This window comes from Bos indicus, chromosome 24 (genome assembly GCF_029378745.1).
Source record: "Bos indicus isolate NIAB-ARS_2022 breed Sahiwal x Tharparkar chromosome 24, NIAB-ARS_B.indTharparkar_mat_pri_1.0, whole genome shotgun sequence".
In the NCBI taxonomy this organism is placed as follows: Eukaryota; Metazoa; Chordata; class Mammalia; order Artiodactyla; family Bovidae; genus Bos; species Bos indicus.
Genome location: NC_091783.1, coordinates 8772065 through 8792512, shown reverse-complemented (window position 1 = coordinate 8792512; position 20448 = coordinate 8772065). Strand labels below are relative to the sequence as shown.

General features: G+C 38.1%; 1 protein-coding gene across 4 annotated transcripts in view; it reads left to right on the top strand.

Annotated features, from left to right (window-relative positions):
* Nucleotides 1–20448, top strand: part of CCDC102B (coiled-coil domain containing 102B) — a 281611-nt gene that overhangs the window by 28697 nt on the left and 232466 nt on the right. For all 4 annotated transcript variants that reach the window (XM_019987018.2, XM_070778681.1, XM_070778680.1 and 1 more), the window contains exons 2-3: nucleotides 12622–13228; nucleotides 14587–14807. In XM_019987018.2, coding sequence (XP_019842577.2) covers nucleotides 12638–13228; nucleotides 14587–14807 — 812 coding nt within the window. In that variant the 5' untranslated portion in view covers nucleotides 12622–12637. The remainder of the gene's footprint in view (nucleotides 1–12621; nucleotides 13229–14586; nucleotides 14808–20448) is intronic.

The window sequence follows — 20448 nt, the reverse complement described above, 5'->3', positions numbered from 1 at the left end:
GAGTCAGTAAATTTTCTTAATCTTAAATTGTACTTGACTTCTGAAATTTGTTAGTTTTCTTATTAATTCTTAAAATAATTTTGTGTCTTATCACTTACTATTTAACAGAAATGAATGTTCAGCAAACTATCTCAACTGCACATCTACCTCTATTTAACCAGATCTGTCAAGTAATTTTTAAAAGTCTACTCTTTTCAAATAGGCCCTGGTCTTTTCTATCATAGCATAAACCGTGCTTAGTAAACATGTAGGATTTGGATGTAAAATATAATCTTAGTGTATATTAGTGATTATTAATTTATGGTCTTATAGTGAACATTTACTGAGAGTTTGATAGTCTCTGCAGATTCTGCAGATGCCTTATATTTTTTGAATCTGAAAAAGACTTTATAAGCATGTGAAATAAACCTCGGAAACAATAGTGAAACAGAAATTACTATCCAAAATATACTGAAAGTAACTATGATTTTCCCTTAAGTCTTTGCCCCTGTATAATCATAGCTAAAATATATTAAACAGAAAAGTGATCTGTCATGAAAGAATCATTTTCTCCAAGTACTGTTGACATTCCTAAATACACACAAAATTATAGTCCAAGCTCCTAAATACCACTATTAAAATCATGCACAAGGCAGTTAAAATATGTGCTTTCTGTATGTATAGATATGCAAAGGTACATTGTGTATACATGTACATACATGTGTATACGTACATGTATACGAACACATGTACACATGTATATACATAAACACTCACATATATGGTATATATTTTTGGAGGTGGCTTGTAAAAGCACCTTAAGGGTATTGAGGACTAAATACCTTAATTTTCTTCTCTTGAACAAGCAATTTAAAGCTACGTTGATGGCAGATATCTGAGCTCCAAAAGATAATCTTATTTTGAGACTTAGGCTGTGAGAACAGGGCTTGGAGTGTTCATGACCCAGCTTTCTTCTTCAAACAGTCCTCCTGGTGTTTAGATCTTTCTGTTACAAGTAACGTAGAAAGTGATATTGGCTGCTAAGGATTGTAGCCTTGTGGATGGTTCAATGGGTTGAAACTAAATTCTTCCCCAAAGCCCTAAGTCTTCTTAAATTAAGAGGCAATGAGATCACACACTTTTGCTGTGGTGTTTGGGTTGGGTGCTGATATTTATCCTGAACGTTTGTGAAAGAAATGATTCAATACAATGGCAATAGTGCTCAACTTTGAGATGAAAGATCTCGATTAAGTCCTGTGTCTTAGATGTATCAGGTTTTTTGATTGGTCAAGGCACTCGTACCTGCTGAACAGAACTTCCATAAGCATCATGCAAAACATACATTAGAGGTGTTTTTAAAATCATTTTACTATATATATGTATAACATGTATACATGTGTGTGTGTGTGTATATATATATATATATATATATATATATATATATATATATAGCTTCAATGCCTTTAAAATTTTAAATGCTCAGTGCAGCACATATTGAGATCCAAGGATTTAGGGAAAAACATTCCACTCACAGGTTCAAAGGCAGGAATGAGCAAGGTCTCTTTAAGGATGAGGAAGAAGGTCAGCTTAACCGGATCAAGAAAGGAAAGTGAAGAAAGTGGTAGAAATTGAGGTTTGAGAGGGAGGCTGGAGCCAGATCATGTGAAACTGAGACTGTGATTAAATGTTTTCATTTATTCTAATTGCTATAAGGAGGCAATGGTAAGTTTTAATTAGAGAGTTATACATTTATACTTAAAAATTTTAAAGGATTCTTTGGCTGCGGCATACCAGCTAGATAAAGTGTTAGCAGACATTTCAATAGTAGCAATGTTGAGAGAGGGGGTGATTGTTTTCATAAGACAGAGGCAGCAAAGGTGGAGAGAAGTGCTTGGATCTAGGAAATAATTTGAAGGAACAAGACAATAGAACTTGCTGACAACGTGTGGGTCAGAGAGAAACTAGGTTTTTGACTTGAGCTGTTGGATGGATGGTGGTACCATTTACTGTGACACTCGTGTGCATAAGTGCTAAGTCCCTTCAGTCGTGTTCTACTCTTCTCGACCCCACACACTCTCGCCCACCAAACTTCTCTGTCCAAGGGATTCTCCAGACAAGAATACTGGGGTAGATTGCCATGCCCTCCTCCAAGGGATCTTCCTGACCCAGAGATTGAAGCTGCATCTCCTGTGACTCTTGCACTGCTGGCGGATTCTTTCCCTCGGAGCCACCAGGCAGGTCCTATTGTGATGTTAATAATGGGAAAACCCCCAAATTTGCAGAGGGCTGGGGCTCAAAAGTCCAGTTTGGTCAATGTTAAGGTTGAGATAGAGATTCCCAATTAGACACCAAGTAGAGATATAGAGAAAATTTTGCACTGCATTAGTCTAGAGCTCAGGTGAAATGGAGCAATTAGAGTTAGGAATTTGATGGTCAATGGCAAAGGCGTTCTCTTTAGTGTCATCAAGCTTTGACTCTCCACTATGCAGGGAGGAGCAGCTGCTGGGGCTGCTGCTGCTAAGTCGCTTCAGTCGTGTCCGACTCTGTGCGACCCCGTAGACTGCAACCCACCCCTGTCCCTGGGATTCTCCAGGCAAGAACACTGGAGTGGGTTAGGGAGGAGCAGCAGGGACAAACAAAGGAGAACAAGTGGGAGGAAGTGCTGAATAATCAGAAGGTGGTGATAAGGAGAACAAAAGACACATGTGTTTAAAAAGCAAGGAATTTTCAATTGCTTTGAAAGTTACTGAAGTCACATTAGGCAAGGGAAAAGATGAGTATCTGACTTGGCAATTGTGATCTTGACAAGCGGGATTTCTATGGAGTAGTGTGTACAGATTTCCAGTTGAAATGGGTAGGTGAGGAAACGGGATGTGAGGAAATGAAGAGTGGAAACAAACACATGTGATAATTGTCTCTTTGGTCCTGGGGATACAGAAATAGGACACTTAATTGGTGAGGAAGGTGGTAAGGATGCAATTAGTGTGTGAAAGGGAATGATCCAACAGGGATGGAAATTTTTAGCTAGAGAGATTAATTTCAGGCTTCTGAACTTTAGAAATGTAAGATAATAAGTTTGTGTTGTTTTTCAGGCATTAAGTTTGTGGTAATTTGTCACAAGAGCAACAGAAAACTAATATACCATCTTTGTTGTTGTTGTTTAGTGGATAAGTCATGTTCGACTCTTTTGTGATGCTATGGACTGTAGCCTGCAAGGCTCCTCCCTTGCCTGGGATTTCTCAGGCAAGAATACTAAAGTGGGTTGTCTTTTCCTTCTCCAAGTGCTCTTACTGAGCCAGGGATCAAATCTGTGTTTCCTGCATTGGCAGGTGGATTCTTTACTGCTGAGCCACCTAAGAAGCCCCCAATATACCACCTTTACTGTGGTAATTATTTGCAGAATTGTCTACTACCCCTTAGCTGAACTTAAGTGTATTTTATTTGACTTCCCTGGTGGCTCAGTCAGTAAAGCGTCTGCACACAATGTGGGAGACCCAGGTTCAAACCCTGGGTTGGGAAGATCCTCTGCAGAAGGAAATGGCAACCCACTCCAGTACTCTTGCCTGGAAAATCCTGTGGATGGAGGAGCCTGGTGGGCTACAGTTCATGGGGTCACAAAGAGTCAGACATGACTGAGCAACTAAACTTTCTTTCTACATTTTATCATGGCACTGTCTAATAATTATACTGAATAAATAAATTGTGCTCAGTTGTGTCCTACTCTTTGTGGCCCCATGGACTGTAGCCCACCGGACTTCTCTGCCCATGGAATTTTCCATACAAGAACACTGGAGTGGGGTGCCATTTCCTTCTCCAATGCATGAAAGTGAAAAGTGAAAGTGAAGTCACTCAGTCGTGTCTGACCCTTAGTGACCCCATGGACTGCAGCCCACCAGGCTCCTCCATCCATGGGGTTTTCCAGGCAAGAGTACTAGAGTGGGGTGCCATTGGTCTGGTCTTTCTCTTGTCCAGAATAGAACTTAATCTTGTGCCATCTCTCCTGTATGCTCCCTATAGCATAAGACAAATCGATAGTATTGTGATTTCCTTGAGTTGGACTTTATAAGACGTTTTGTTTGAACATTCAAAAGGGCAAATTTTAATCTCTGCCACCAATATGGTCACAGATCGTCACACTGAAAATTAAATTCCAGATCATGTTTAAGAAATAGAGCCTCACGAACAATATCATGCAAGCCTTTGTGTAAATATTGTTTTGCTTTAGTAAGAAGTGTGTGCGTGTATGCTCGGTCACTTCAGTTGGGTTCGACTCTGCGGTCTTATGGACTGTAGCCTGCCAAGCTTCTCTCTCCATGGATCCTCCAGTTAAGAATACTGGAGTGGGTTGCCATGCCCTCCTCCAGGGGATCTTTCTGACCCAGGGATCGAACCTGCATCTACTGCATTTCCTGCCCTGCAGGTGGATTCTTTACCAGTAAGTCACCCGGGAAGCCCTTAGTAAGAAATAGGGTGAATGAAACAAAGTATTTGGGAATATCATGTATAGATATAGCTCACAAATATGCAGATACATTAGGACATTTCTGCTTCTGATTTCAATTTTTCCTCTTGGCTTTTTGAAGTGATATTTTAGTCAATTTGGATTATCAATGTAAAGAATATACTCGGGAAAATTGAACAGGGGTCACAAAGAGTTGGGCATGACTGAGTGATGAACAGACTAAGAATAAATATTTTTATTAAAAATTTTTATAACTGCATTTCAAAAGTAAATATGACAGCCATTTGGGTTGTATTCTCCAAATTTCATTGTTAAGCCTGTGAAAACTTGCTGGTCAGATGATGCAGAGCAATTTGGCAGCTACACACATTCCATCAAATGGATGTGAGAAAATGCTAAATCTTACTGACATGAGAAGACCTTTCTCTTGTTCACGACAAAGTGGTAACCAGATCCATGAAGAATTTCTGACTTAACCACACACATTCTTTAAGAGCAAATGGGAATGACATAAATGGCTTAGGAATTTTTCTTAGGAAATGCTTAGCAAAATTGGGATGGTTTGTGGTCTTATTCACCGCAAAAGGAACATAACTAATGGGAAATATTGATGAATTCTATATTAAAGGAAATTTAACAATTTAGATTATTAAAACAATTTTAACAAAGGAATAGCTTTTAAATAAAGAACAAACAGAAAAAAAAAAAAAAAACACAAAACAGGAAGTCATAGGTCCTCCCAGTACCCCTTGGCTTGTCATGAAACTGATAGGAGTTATTTCATTGGTTCATTTGCTCTCACGTTATGACTTAATAATTAGAATTTTGAGTTGTTGGGTATATGCTCTTCTGGATTTTATTTTAATTTTCTAACTAATATTTATAGACACAGCCTTATAGTCCTCTACACTATTTAACGTCTATGAAGTTACACAAAATGGTATAAACATTGTTGCCGTTGTTGAGTTGCTTAGTTGTGTCTGACTCTTTGCAATTCCATGGACGGCAGCACACCAGGCTTTCCTGTCCTTCACTGGGCAGGAGGCCCTGGAGTTTGCTCAAACTCATGTCCACCGCAATGTAAATTCCAGATTCAGTGTCACCTGCTCACCTTTAGAAGGTGGTAGTATCTTTGACATGACCAGGTTTTTGCTGTTCTTTCCAATAAAGTGTGCATCCTGTTAGCCACCTGGAGACATCTGGATATTGTGGCAAGATTATTCTTACATGAAAATAAATTCGACTGGGCTCTCTAGCTCTACTGCAGCTAATACTAATTTCAGTTTTTGGCTCAAAATCTCAACGGATATTTTGGCTTATTTAGTTGGCACTATTAAATTGGATTAGATTACATGAGAAAATTGGGGTAGTTTGTGGTTTCCTTCGCTGAAACCTTGAAATAAGCGTAAATACTAAAAAAATGCTAAGAAATTCAACAAGTGTCAGGCTTCCATACAAATAAATAGTAAGTAGCATAGATTTTATATGTATTGTTAGAAGAAATATACTTAAGCTATAAGCTCAAATCTTAGATAAAGTATCTTTCTATCTTAATATTTGTTTACAGGTGAGACATTTCATAAATATTTTAAACCAGAACTTTCTTGAACCTGATTGATGTCCCCGGTACTACAGAAGAGTAGTTAAATTATGCTCTATCCTCCAAGAAATTCTAAATTATCTGAACCTAAATTTGTGCTTGGCAGGCAGACCACTATAAAAACTTCTAGGTGATCAGCCTGCCAAACCCCAGAAATTTTATTTTTCCAAGACTCATTACAAATGATTCCTTGGTACTTTATAAAGTGGATTGTGGATTTTGGATCTTTCTTTATGTCTACAATCACATTCCAAAGAAGACTGATAAGTTTACCTGTGACCCAAAAGGTTATCTTTTAATGTGTAACAGTAATTCTTTTTTTAGCCTCTAAAAATGTGGAAAACACTGATATTGTCTGGAAATGGTAACAATAATATCAAGATGCTATGTGGAGAGATTATTCTGAAATAATTTATTTTATAAGAAATGAGGTTAATTTTTTATCATGGAGCATTATCTTAGAAACATTATTTTTCTCAAATAATTTTTCCTGAAAACCTAAAGAAAAAACATCTCATTGATATAAAACAGTGATACATGGCTTCAACAATTCTAAGGAATATAAGAAGTTAGATAGGAAGCAATGAATAGTTGGCTAAGAAAAGACAGGGCTTATCACATGAGTTCCAATTCTTAAAATAAAGATGATTTCTATTTTATCAGATAATGAAATTTAAATTCAATAATGACTTTTGGAAAATATATATATACATGTTTTAAAATGTTTACATTTTTGCTTATTTTATGCTATACTGATTTTAGAAAATAAAGTAAGCTTTATAGGCAATCTGTACATATTTATTTTATATTATTTAGTTGTCTTCTTTGTGCAAGTATTTCCTGCTTCTATATGATTCTAAAATCTTGAATTCACATCAACAAATGTAGACTTGTGTATAATTTGTATAATTTGACACTGTGTATGGATTTTTAAAAAATATTGTGGTCAACACTTGATCTATATTGATGTGATGTTATATTTGACATATAATTTGTATGTGTATGGATAATTTGACACTGTGTATGGATTTTTAAAAAACATTGTGGTCAACACTTGATCTATATTGATGTGATGTTACATTGTCATTCACTGTAATTATTTCATTTACCTCACTATCACAACTGCAGTCTTCACATTTAATATTTAGTGTTCTCTTGCAAAACACTCCTAAAAATATATTGTATTTTTCTGCTTTGACCCGTACAAATTGCATAGGTTTTCGTGCTAATCACTTGTGCATGTTTAACAGGCCACATTTTATAGTGCAATATGATGTTTTACTTTCCTGAATATTAAAAACTGGTTCTTCTTTTTCTCTTTTTATCACAGTGAATGGCATCATGTATATAGCAACAAATGTTCCTTAGCATTATCTTTAGTATCTGAATCAATCTATTTTCTCCTTGTTTATGGCTTTTGTTAACATTATCGCATGTGCATTAGAGATCCTACACTTCTTAGGAAAAAAAAAAACCCAAGACAGGTTTCATTTAGAATTCATTTCCTATAGGTTAATGGAAAGCAATAAGTATAAACAATAAAACAAAAATCTCTTTGGACGTGGTTTTGTCTGCTCTGATAAAGTAACTTCTGCCAAAAATGCTTTTATTTCTGGTCAACCTCATTCTTCTGATAACATAAGACATCGTATGAGACAGACTTTTTTCAGTACGTAGGTGTGTGTTAAATCACAATACACTGCTCATTTCTTTCAAAGAGAGCTAAAATTTGTGATGGTTAGCTTGATTGGTTGGTGTTGGTAATTAGCAAGATCCCAAGATGGCAGAAGACATGTCACTATCACGGAGGAGGCCAAAGGGAGGACCTCAGATGTAGGGCCTCAAGGGATGGGAGAGAGGCAAGCATAGGCCTGTGAGCTGCTAGTTGAGGGATGGGGTGGTGGGCATGTGGGGAGAGGGGACTGGGCTCCTGCCTAGTAATTGGGTTCCACAGAGGAGATCACTGAGGCGAGGTTTGTGCAAGGAACAGACACACGAGGATGGCCGAAGCACAGAGCAGTGGACGAGGCCAGACCTTGCAGCTCCTTTAAGCAATGAGGAGGAGAATGAATTCACTCGAAACACAACATAAGGATCAGCCGACTACTTGTAGGATGGTTTAATGGGAGCTATCTGAACATAAAAATATCCAGAATGGAACTCTGCCCAACGTGTTTATGAATTAACCTAAAAGAGGATCTCACCAGAGTGGATATGGAAAGGCATTGGCCCTGGATTCAAAATTCCTTAATTCCCCAAATGGACTGACCTCTTCTCTTTTTATCTTTCATTTTTCTTTAATTTTTTCCTTAATAAAGTATAGCTGATTTATAATATTGAGTTAGTTTTAGGTACACAGCAAAGTGATTTAGTCATATGTATAGAAGTGAAGTCACTCAGTCGTGTCCGAGTCTTTGCAACCCCATGGACTGTAGCCTACTGGGCTCCTCCGTCCATGGGATTTTTCCAGGCAAGAATACTGGAGTGGGTTGCCATTTCCTTCCCCAGGGGAACTTCCTGACCCAGGGATAGAACCCGGGTCTCCCACATTGTAGGCAGACGCTTTACCGTCTGAGCCACAAGGGAAGCAGTTATATGTATACACATGTATTTTTTTCAGATTATTTTCCACTATACATTGTTATAAAATATTCAATTGTTCCCTGTGTTATACAATAAGTTTTGGTTGTTTATCTGTTTTATGTATAGTGGTTTGTATTGCTAATCCCATACTCCTAATTTATTTCTCCCCGGCTCTCTTTTCACTTGGATAACCATACGTTTTTCTGTGGGTTGACTCCTGAGTGTCTGACTTGGACTGGGACCAAGTCTGACCTGCATCAGGACCCTCAGCCCTAGTTTCTTCATATCTGGGATAGAGATAATTATAGTACTGAACATTTCACTGAATAATATTCATGTTATAAAAATTGAGATTATACCCCCTTATTCCATGATATTCAGACCTTTTTTATAAATCACACATTTATCTGTTACTATCCCTAATCTTTAAGCACAGCTTTTCGCCTGCAGTGTGGGAGATCTGGGTTTGATCCCTGGCTTGGGAAGATCCCTTGGAGAAGAGAAGGCTACCTGCTCCAGTATTCTGGCCTGGAGACTCCCATGGACTACAGTCCATGGACTCACAAAGAGTCAGACACGACTGAGTGACTTTCACTTTCACTTTTCTCTTTCAAAAGAGAGGGAAGGAGGGGATTTGCTTGGCAGTCCAGTGGTTAAGGCCCCTTGCTTCCAGTACTAGGGTCATGGGTTTGATCCATGGTGGGGGAACTAAGATCCTGAATGCTGCACAATGTGGCCAATTATTTTTTTTTTTAAACTAAACCAAAATAGAGGAAAGAAACTGAAAAAATTAAATAGTACAACTGTCCACGGTGACATACGAGTAACTTGTGTAGCACTGAGGATAACAGTCACCTTGCCTGGGCTAGCCAATCGGTATGCAGTTTCCCATTTAGTAGTCACAAGAACTCAACAAGGCACATGATAATTCTGGTTTCCTTTACAAATAAGGATATGAGTCAAAGGCAATTTGTGATTTGTACACAATCACCTACCTAGAAAATGACAGTCAGAACTCGCACCAATAGACTCTGGAGTCCAATGTCTCATACATAAAACTCCTCGTGGGCAAGAAATAATGCATGTAGTAATATACTCTATACATTGTGGGCCCATCAAAGTTTATTAATATGGCTATATACTGCATTCAAAACTACTTGCAGTAATCATGGCAGCCTGATAGTTTTGAAAACAGCTTTATTGAGGTGTCACTGGTATAGAATACTGCATGTGTTTACTGTACACAATTTGATGAGCTTGGCCCTATGTGTGCACTCATGAAAGCATCATTTTCAAGATAATAAACATGTCCATCACCTCCAAGAGTTTCCTGGTGCTCCCCACTCCTTTTTTGTGTGTGTGTGGTTAAAAACTATGCAAAAATCAATATAAGAAACCAGATTCAAAAGCATTAGAATATTTTCCCATATATCAAAGGCTCTGTGCTACAAACACTGACAAATGCTTTCATAGTCATCTGAAATAAAACGTGAACATTAGGTACACATGTATAGAGAAAAATGAATGCTTTAATAAATATGCATAAGGATTACATATCTCCACTTAAACTTGCTTGAGAAACACTTTAGGATAGGAAATATTGTTCAAGTTGAAGGGCTGAATAATTAAATCCCACTCTATTTTGTTTAGTCAGATGTGAAAAAATACATAGTTAACTGACAGGTAAGATCTCCATGTACCAGAATCCAATTATCAAGTCATCAAAAAACTAGTGAGATAAAAGTTAATGAGACATTTTAAGGACATTACAATTTTATGATACTGATTTATTTTTTTAAATAGTACTGTTAACTTTAATATGTTGAAATAAATTTTCTGTCTTCATTTGGAAATTTCTACCAAAAGAAATATAGCATTATTTATATGTATAAATATATATATATATATACACACATATATATATATACATACACAGATACCAAGGTGGTTCAGTGGTAAAGAATCCACCTGCCAATGCAGGAGAAACAGGACACAGTCTCAGGGTCAGGAAGATCCCCTGGAGAAGGAAACGGGAACCCACTCCAGTATTCTTGCCTGGAGAATCAGAGGAGCCTGGTGGGCTACAGTCCATGGTGTTGCAAAGAATCGGACACAACTGAGTGAGTGAGCATGGCACAGTACATACTTGTAATTAAGAGTTCTTTTTGTTTTTTGTTTTTTAATATTGATCTTGGTTTACTAAAGGTCCAAGAAGCTCGGTCAGTTATATTACCATTGCCTCTGAATTACAGTGAATGAAAGGAACATTTACTCCAAGTCAGCACTAATTCAAATATGATTGGACATATACTAATACTAACAAAAATATTTACCATGAATTTATATTATTATCATAAATACTATGATAAGGAGTGAATTGGTTTGGCATCTCTACAGAATACTTATTAAAATGTGTGTGTGTGTGTGTTTTTTTTACTACAACTGAAAGTAATATGCATTTAATATTATATTGTCTGTTTTTTCCAGTGAATCAAAGTTTATTTTGTAACTTAATTGAGATAATGAAACCCCTTCAGTTGATTAAATAGATGGTTCATAAAAAGGAAGTTTATGATCTGTAACTATATAAAAGGAAATGAAAAAGGGAGTAACTAATGTCATGAATATGAAATGTTATCTAAGACTATTTACACCAGAAAAATCTTTGATAATAAAAATGGGTAATCTTATACAAACACAGAACTTTATGAGTTTGTAAATTAACCTGCATGTTCTGAGCATTTATTTTAAAGAAAACGTTCCACTTGCTAAATCCTCAATGTGGCTATGTTGCTATATTGAATAAGGTAATGGGTGTACATACTCATAAGAAAGGTTTGCATTTACCAATTAATTTGTCTTTGCTATTTATACTTGAAACTGTTTTTAATTCCCTTTTAAATTGCTGAGACTGTGTTCAGTGTCATCTGTGAAGCCTCTAAATTTCTGGAGAACAGCCCATCATTTCTTTAGCAGTGTTCCTTAGAGGACCCTGTAAACACCCTAGGAAGATAACATTGATTTGACACATAATGTAATACTAAATTTGATTAAAAATATTTTTATGGGCATATTATGTATTGTAAATTTAGACTATAAAGTCTTTAAGGACAAAGACTACATCTTACTCATAATATTTTATTTTTTGAACTTCTAATGATATGAGCCATGGTAAGAAATTAATTCATGTATCAGTTAGACGTCATTATGACTGCAAGTAACAGAAAACTCATCATAGCTTAAATAAATATGGGTAATCGTTCTCACGTAGCAAGGAGACTAGAGGCATGGTGTCTATGTTCCACACTGCAGCGCCATCATTACATCAGGTACTGTCTCTCCTGTTCCACCATTTTTAACATTACAGGACAGCTTTTACACTTGCTGTCTTTCTAGATCATGACTTTGTTCAGGTAGGAAGAAGGCAGAAGGAAAGCGTTCTCATTCTCATATTTTCACATTTTTCTCGCAGATTTCCCCTCACATCTCATCAGCCAGAGCCAAGTCATATGTTGCTTTAAGAGTTAAATGGGGGTCTGTCATGGAAGACTTAGACCACTCATGATTTAGCCCCTCCTGGGATGAAATAGGGTTTTACCCTTCCAGAGATCAATAGCTTCTGCCTTCTACTTGAACAAATCGTGCTTTAGTTAGCAGGGAATAGGGGACCATTGAGCAGTTAATGGCCAATGTGTGTTGCAATAAATATTACCTGAAAAGGACCGGATTTGTTAAAATGAATTATTCATGTCCCACGCTAGCCCCAATTGGGTCTCTGCGTATTTATTTGTATTTGTTCGGCAAAATAAAATGGGAGCAATTTCTGTTTCTTTGAGGATAATTACGAACGCACGAATTCCTCTATATTTTTAGTTACAGAGGAAGGAAAAACATGCAGTATTGAAAAGATGCCTTGTTTCCGTCAACTTTAGGTAGGTATTGCTCTTATCATTGCAGAGGAAATTCAAATGCAATTATGTTCTCTGTCTTTTCTTAGGCCTGAAAAGATAAACATGAATTTAGATTCCATTCATCGGTTAATCGAGGAAACACACATCTTCGGGATGCAGCAGTCGTGCGTTAGATCACCGTGCGACCTGGCGGCACCTGCCCCGGCCCGCGGGGACCCTGGCAGCTCCTGTCCATCTCCTCTCGGGCCGCAGTCTCCTGCCGCCCGCAGTGGCCGTGCTCCCTCCTGGAGTACCAGCGAGTGGGATATCCGCGCTGAGCTTCGCCTGCGGGAGCTGGAGGAGGTCAAGGCCCGCGCCGCTCAGATGGAGAAGACCATGCGGTGGTGGTCGGACTGCACCGCTAACTGGCGAGAAAAGTGGAGTAAAGTTCGAGCCGAAAGGAACAGCGCCAGGGAGGAAGGCAGGCAACTCAGAATCAAGTTAGACATGGCCGTGAAGGAGTTGAGTGCTCTGAAAAAGAAGCAGCCTTTGCCGCATCCGGCGGAGGCCACCCAGGACCGGAAGCTTCCTGGTTTCCCCGAAGTGGCCCGTGCACAGAGAGACCCATTGCAAACTGGTTCCAAAACGTGTGAGTCCATCAGAGAGTGTTTGGGAAAAAGAGAATTTCCCACCAAGGAGAACGCAAATAGTAAGGTCAGGAGAAGAATCCAGAGATTGTGTGCATATGTGAATGCTGTGTCTACTCACAAGGAGGGGCGGGAGATAGCAAAGCCAGTGGTGACTGGATTTGTTGTTTAGGCTGCTAGAACAAAGGACCACAGACTGGGTGACTTTTCAGAAACAGGAATTATCTTCTCACCATTCTAGAGGCTAGAAGTCTGAGATCAAAGTGTTAGCAGGGCTGGCTTCCACTGAGGCCTTCTTCCTTGGCTAACAGACAGTCGTCTTCTCCCTGTGTTTTCACATGTTTTCCCCTGTATGTGTCTATTGTCGAAATTTCCTCCTCTTAAAAAAAAATTTTTTTTTATTGAGTTATAGTTGATTTACAGTGTTGTGTAAATTTCTACTGTACAGCAAAGTGATTCAGTCATACATGTGTTGTTTTTCCTGACAATCTCTAGGTCGATCCATGTTGCTGCAGATGAAATTATTTCATTCTTTTTAATGGTTGTGTAATATTCCCTTGTATACATGTATCTTCTTTATCCATGACTCTGTCAAGGAACACTTAGGTTGCTTCCATGTCTTAGCTATTGTAAACAGTGCTGCAATGAACATTGGGGAGCATGTATTATTTGGGGCATGTTTTTCTCTGGGTATATTCACAGGAGTGGGATTGCATGGTCATGTTGTAATTTGATAAATACTGGGCTTCCCTTCTGGCTCAGCTGGTAAAAGAATTCATCTGCAACGCAAGAGACCTGGGTTCGATCCCTGGGTTGGGAAGGTTCTCTGGAGAAGGGCAAGGCTACCCACTCCAGTGTTCTGGCCTGGAGAATTCCATGGACTGTATAGTTCATGGGGTTGCAAAGAGTTAGACTGGACTAAACGACTTTCACTTTCACTTTCTTTCATTAACAACCCACAGAACATGCTTAAGGAAACTACGAATTCATGTTATCGCTTTAAATAGTTTGTACTATTTACTGTTTATATTATTACTCCTTTCTATTTAATTCTACCTCTAAAACAAAAAAATAATATCTTGCTCTTCTATGATTCCATCTAAAATATTAAGCTTTTCCATAATGTATAGGGTTTATGGTAGATATAATGTAGATTTCATTGTAAATGAAAACTTTTAAAACACTGTGGAGATACTTGTTTTATTAGAATAAGGTAAGACATTGAAAGGGAAAAAAAGCCTGAGAAATTATAATTTAAACTTTGACCATATACCACTATTAGAGAATGATAAATAAATGAAAATAAAAATTTGATGTTGAATCATAACATTTTATTTCCATTCAAAAATGTTTTTTTCATGATTTCTATATATTTAATTTTAAAATTCAACACTAACCATTGTTTTGTATTTTTTTTTCTTTCAGGAAGCGAGTTTGATTATTGACCCATTAAAATTAAGTGAGGAGATGAAACTCAGTCTAGACTGTCCTGATTTATTCAAGAATGGCGTTTCTGAAAATTGTACAGTGAGACCTGGATTAAGACTGCAGGCAATAAATCTGCCTCTGGAGAATGAAATGCCTGAAATTTCAGCTTTGCAGGGGCATTTGGATGATTTCCAAAAAGTCTTATGGAAAGAAAGGGAGTAAGTACTAATCACTGTCTTCCTTAATGAAGTCTGTCTTTCAAACTTCTTAAAATTGTGAAGCCCTGTAAGCTGGCCATTTGGTATTTTACCTATGACTAAAATATTAATTACTAATATTTAAAAATGTGTTGAATTTTATATTCATTTTTTGAATTTTGAAAAGTTGTAACATGTTAGTTTTTATCTTTTTTTTAAAATCTTAGCCTTGTTCTCATCATCTCTGGTAAATTCACCTTTATTATATTTGAATTACTAATGTATATAGTTAAAATAGCCTGTGTATTATCTAACTTTTACAGCGCTCATAGATTTCAGTGAGTCAGTAAAGTTGGATACGTTAATATTCATAATGGACAGCTCACAATTTTGTGAGGTATTGATTGCCAAAAAAAGATGCTGTCTTCATTGACCATTTGGGGTATAGAGGAAGGATACTGCTGCTGCTGAGTCACTTCAGTCGTGTCCCACTCTGTTGGACCCCATGGACAGCAGCCCACCAGGCTCCCCGTCCCTGGGATTCTGCAGGCAAGAACACTGGAGTGGGTTGCCATTTCCTTCTCCAGTGCATGAAAGTGAAAAGTGAAAGTGAAGTCGTTCAGTCGCGTGCAACTCTAGTGACCCCATGGACTGCAGCCTACCAGGCTCCTTCGTCCATGGGATTTTCCAGGCAAGAGTACTGGAGTGGGGTGCCATTGCCTTCTCCAAGGAAGGATACTAGACTTGAGATTAGTATACCCTGATATTCATCTTGTTCTGACATACTCTGCATATGTGATATTGGATTAACCAAGAGCTGCTATTGTCAGCTTCATAAAAATATGGATAGAGATGCTTGTGTTCCAATGGTCTGTTGTTTTATAACAGAACTTCCCAAATGCTGATTATTATTGAGATAGCAATCACCAGGTATTCTGCTCATGAATCTTGAGCATGAATCTGTATGGACAGTTCATCTCTTGCTACATGTGTCTTCAGCTGGGATGGCTCAAAGGATGGGGTGACTTTAGGTGTGTGGGGGTGTAGTGTATCATCTGAAGCCTCACTTACTCCCAGATCTGGCAGTTGATCTTTTTTTGCTCCTCTGGGTGTTAGTTGGAACATCTTCACATAGCCTATTTGTGTGGCCACTTGGCTTCCCCGTGGCATAATGGCTTGGCTGAATGTGAACATCCGAAGGGCACAGAGAGAAATAGATGGTATTTTAATGACTTTGCTTCACAAGTCACATAGTATCACTTCTGCCCTCTGCACTGAAATCTTATGAGTATCAAACATGATGCCTAGGAAAGCAGCCTCTGATATGAATTACTCAAATCTTATGAGTATCAAACATGATGCCTAGGAAAGTAGCCTCTGATATGAATTTCTCAACATGAGTTTTTTGTTGTTGTTCCCCCTAGGGTAATACCCTGGAAAATTATTAGCATTGTGTGGAGTATTCGATGGTACTTTAAAATGTGGCCCCTAGATCTGAAAATAATTATTTTTCCATTCTCTTTTGTTATAAGATTCTTAATGGACAGAATAAAAAAAAACTGGGAATGTATATATAACTATATATTATGTAATGGTTTTAATTCCCCTGGTTTAAATGGATTGAAACAGTGATAAGTATGTACACAGACCTCTCACAAATACTCTAAGCTCTATAACAGTCAATCCTTTTCTGTCAGCCACAAGCCTCTCTTGAGTCCCTTTGACATTTATTCCTACCGTGAATTCCCTTTTTCAGATTCTTTGTACCTCACCATATGCACAGATTATGATAATGCAAGTATCTGTGTAGGTAATAAATATTTATTATTCTACTACCAAGTGTAAATTCTTAACAGAAGTGATCAACATTAGTAGCAAAAGAGAATAAAATTGAATTTTATGCCTGCACCCATGTACTGTGCTTAGTTGCTCCTTCACGTCTAACTCTTTGCCATCCCATGGACTGTAGCCCACTAGGCTCCTCTGTTCATGGGGATTCTCTCTGCAAGAGTCTGCACCCATATTAACAATTAATTTACTCTGTAACTACAAGTCTCAGTCAAGTTCTAACCTCCGGGCTTCATTTCTTGAAGGATTTAACTTTTTAGTGGTTATAGACTTCTCTCCAACCCACTCGCATTACTTCACCAACATATCGTAACAGGAATAATGTGAAAATGCTGTTTCAGACATGTAAACTCCCCAAGGTGCCAGCTTGAATGATACACCTTTGTGTCTTTACACTCTCACTTGTACACATGCCCTCATGTATACATCGTTTATGTTTTGACTTCCTGGGATAAATGAATAATTCCCACGGTAAGTAAATCCTCCAGTTCTCAGCAGCTTGTATATATAAACTGTAGACAGTCTAGAGAGAATGAAGGTGGAAAAGGGACTTTTGATTCCATTTTGCTTCCTTACTCTCCCTTTAAGAAATAGTCCCTCAGTGTGTATGCCCAGCAGTGGGATTGCTGGATCATAAGGCAGTTCTGTTTCCAGTTTTTTAAGGAATCTCCACACTCTTCTCCATAGTGGCTGTACTAGTTTGCATTCCCACCAACAGTGTACGAGGGTTCCCTTTTCTCCACACCCTCTCCAGCATTTATTATTTGTAGACTTTTGGATCTCAGCCATTCTGACTGGTGTGAAATGGTACCTCATAGTGGTTTTGATTTGCATTTCTCTGATAATGAGTGATGTTGAGCATCTTTTCATGTGTTTGTTATCCCTCTGTATGTCTTCTTTGGAGAAATGTCTATTTAGTTCTTTGGCCCATTTTTTGATTGGGTCATTTATTTTTCTGGAGTTGAGCTGTAGGAGTTGCTTGTATATTTTTGAGATTAGTTGTTTGTCAGTTGCTTCATTTGCTATTATTTTCTCCCATTCTGAAGGCTGCCTTTTCACCTTGCTAATAGTTTCCTTTGATGTGCAGAAGCTTTTAAGTTTAATTAGGTCCCATTTGTTTATTTTTGCTTTTATTTCCGATATTCTGGGAGGTGGGTCATAGAGGATCCTGCTGTGGTGTATGTCAGAGAGTGTTTTTCCTATGTTCTCCTCTAGGAGTTTTATAGTTTCTGGTCTTACGCAGCACTGTTTATAATAGCCAGGACATGGAAGCAACCTAGATGTCCATCAGCAGATGAATGGATAAGAAAGCTGTGGTACATATACACAATGGAGTATTACTCAGCCATTAAAAAGAATACATTTGAATCAGTTCTAATGAGGTGGATGAAACTGGAGCCTATTATACAGAGTGAAGTAAGCCAGAAAGAAAAACACCAATACGGTATACTAACGTATATATATGGAATTTAGAAAGATGCTAACAATAACCCTGTGTACGAGACAGCAAAAGAGACACTGATGTATAGAACAGTCTTATGGACTCTGTGGGAGAGGGAGAGGGTGAGAAGATTTGGGAGAATGGCATTGAAACATGTATACTATCATGTATGAAACAAGTTGTCAGTCCAGGTTCGATGCACGATACTGGATGCTTGGGGCTAGTGCACTGGGACGACCCAGAGGGATGGTATGGGGAGGGAGGAGGGAGGAGGGTTCGGGATGGGGAACACATGTATACCTGTGGCGGATTCATTTTGATATTTGGCAAAACTAATACAATATTGTAAAGTTTAAAAATAAAATAAAATTAAAAAAAAAAAAAAACAAAGGAAAAAAAAAAGAAATAGTCCCAAGAGTCCATGAATTAACATTAGCCAGCCATCCACAGAAGGAAGTTGCAGAATCTTTTTTTTTCTTCTATATAAGAGAATGTTTCCCAAGGATATAGTACACACTGTTACAATAAATCTGTCTAATCTTTTAAATTCTTCCTCCTGGAATCTCAGTGAGTGGGTGGCTGGAGTTGAGAAGATGGGAATGTATTTTTTTCTGTGTTCCCACTTAGTGGGAAATTTCTCTTGACTAGAGTACAACAATTAACCTAGAGAACTCAGGGACTCATTGCCAACATCTCATGACTAGAACGCCCTCATCGAAAACACTTAAGTTTTTCTATTATTTGTACTCTGAGTATTGTTCAGTTTGATAAATAATCGCTCGGTATCTGGAAGTCGCTTGTGTACTGAGAACTTGTATAATTATGATCTCTTTTAAAAAATGACTTCCCAGGTAGAAATTTTGAGATGACAGAGGGAAAACTGATCCTCACATAGAATGCTGCTGCTGCTAAGTCACTTCAGTTGTGTCCTACTCTGCGACCCCATAGACAGCAGCCCACTAGGCTCCCCTGTCCCTGGGATTCCCTAGGCAAGAACACTGGAGTGGGTTGCCATCACCTTCTCCAATGCATGAAAGTGAAAAGTGGAAGTGAAGTCGCCCAGTTGTGTCCGACTCCTAGCGACCCCATGGACTGCAGCCTACCAGGCTCCTTCGTCCATGGGATTTTCCAGGCAAGAGTACTGGAGTGGGGTGCCATTGCTTTCTCCGAAGAGAAACGATGAGATGAACTATTCTGATGCAGTGTTTTAGCATTTAGAATTAGTTCTAAAGTTAAACTGCAGATGGCACCTTTATCCCGTAGAAAGTGCTGGCTTTGTGTTGATTAATCTGAGTTTTAGTCTCCCTTTTAATTTAATGTAATTAATTTATTTTTAATTGAAGGATAATTGCTTTACAGTATTGTATTGGTTTCTACTAAACATCAATATGAATCAGGCATAGGTTTACCCATGTTTCTTGATTTGTTTTCAATATAAGAAGAGTTTTGCTTTGCTTCATTAAATGTTGTGTTTTTCTGTAATAAAATTAGATTTTAAATATTGGTGAGATGGTATCCCAAGTTGAAAATGCTCCAGGGACTAGCATGAGATAGAAATATAGACATGTACACACACACACGGATGTGAATATACGTGTATTCCTCAATTAACATAATGAAAAATTTCATGCAGGTCTGGTAAAGTGCGTGTGTGCTTAGTTGTGTTCAACTCTTTGCGACCCCATGGATTCTAGCCTGCCAAACTCCTTTGTGCATGAGATTTTTCAGGCAAGAATACTGGAGTGGGTTGCCATTTCCTGCACCAGGAGATCTTCCCGACCCAGGGATTGAACCTGCATCTCCTGTGTCTCCTGCATTGCAGGTGGATTCTTTCTTTACCTGCTGAGCCATCAGGGAAAGCCCATTTTATTGTACCTTTTGATCCCATCTCCTTGCTTTGCCCACGTCCCAGCTCCTGGCATCCACCACTCTATTCTCTGTTTCTTTTATTTTTTTGATTTTTTTTTTTTTTTTATTGAAGGATAGTTGCTTTACAGAATTTTGTTTTCTGTCAAACCTCGACATGAATCAGCCATGGTTACATATGTACATCTCTGTTTCTTTAAGTTCAACTTAGATTTAAGTCTTTGATCCATTTCAAGTTAATTTTTGTGTTTTTTTGCCTTTTTTTTTTTTTTAACTGTAAAGTATCTCTTTTGTGTTTGGGCAGTCCTATACCTATGAGAGAATCTATCTGTCTGTATAGACTCTAAAAACGCTAGTACGTTTCTACCTCAGTTCCCTTTGCAGGTAGGCTGCAGACCTTTGACATAGCCATTTGGATATTTTAGCAGAGGGCATTACTCCAAAAAGAAGAGTGGGCTAGAATCCAACCTGGTGAGGGGGGGAAGACAGTGGATGTGGTCACATCTT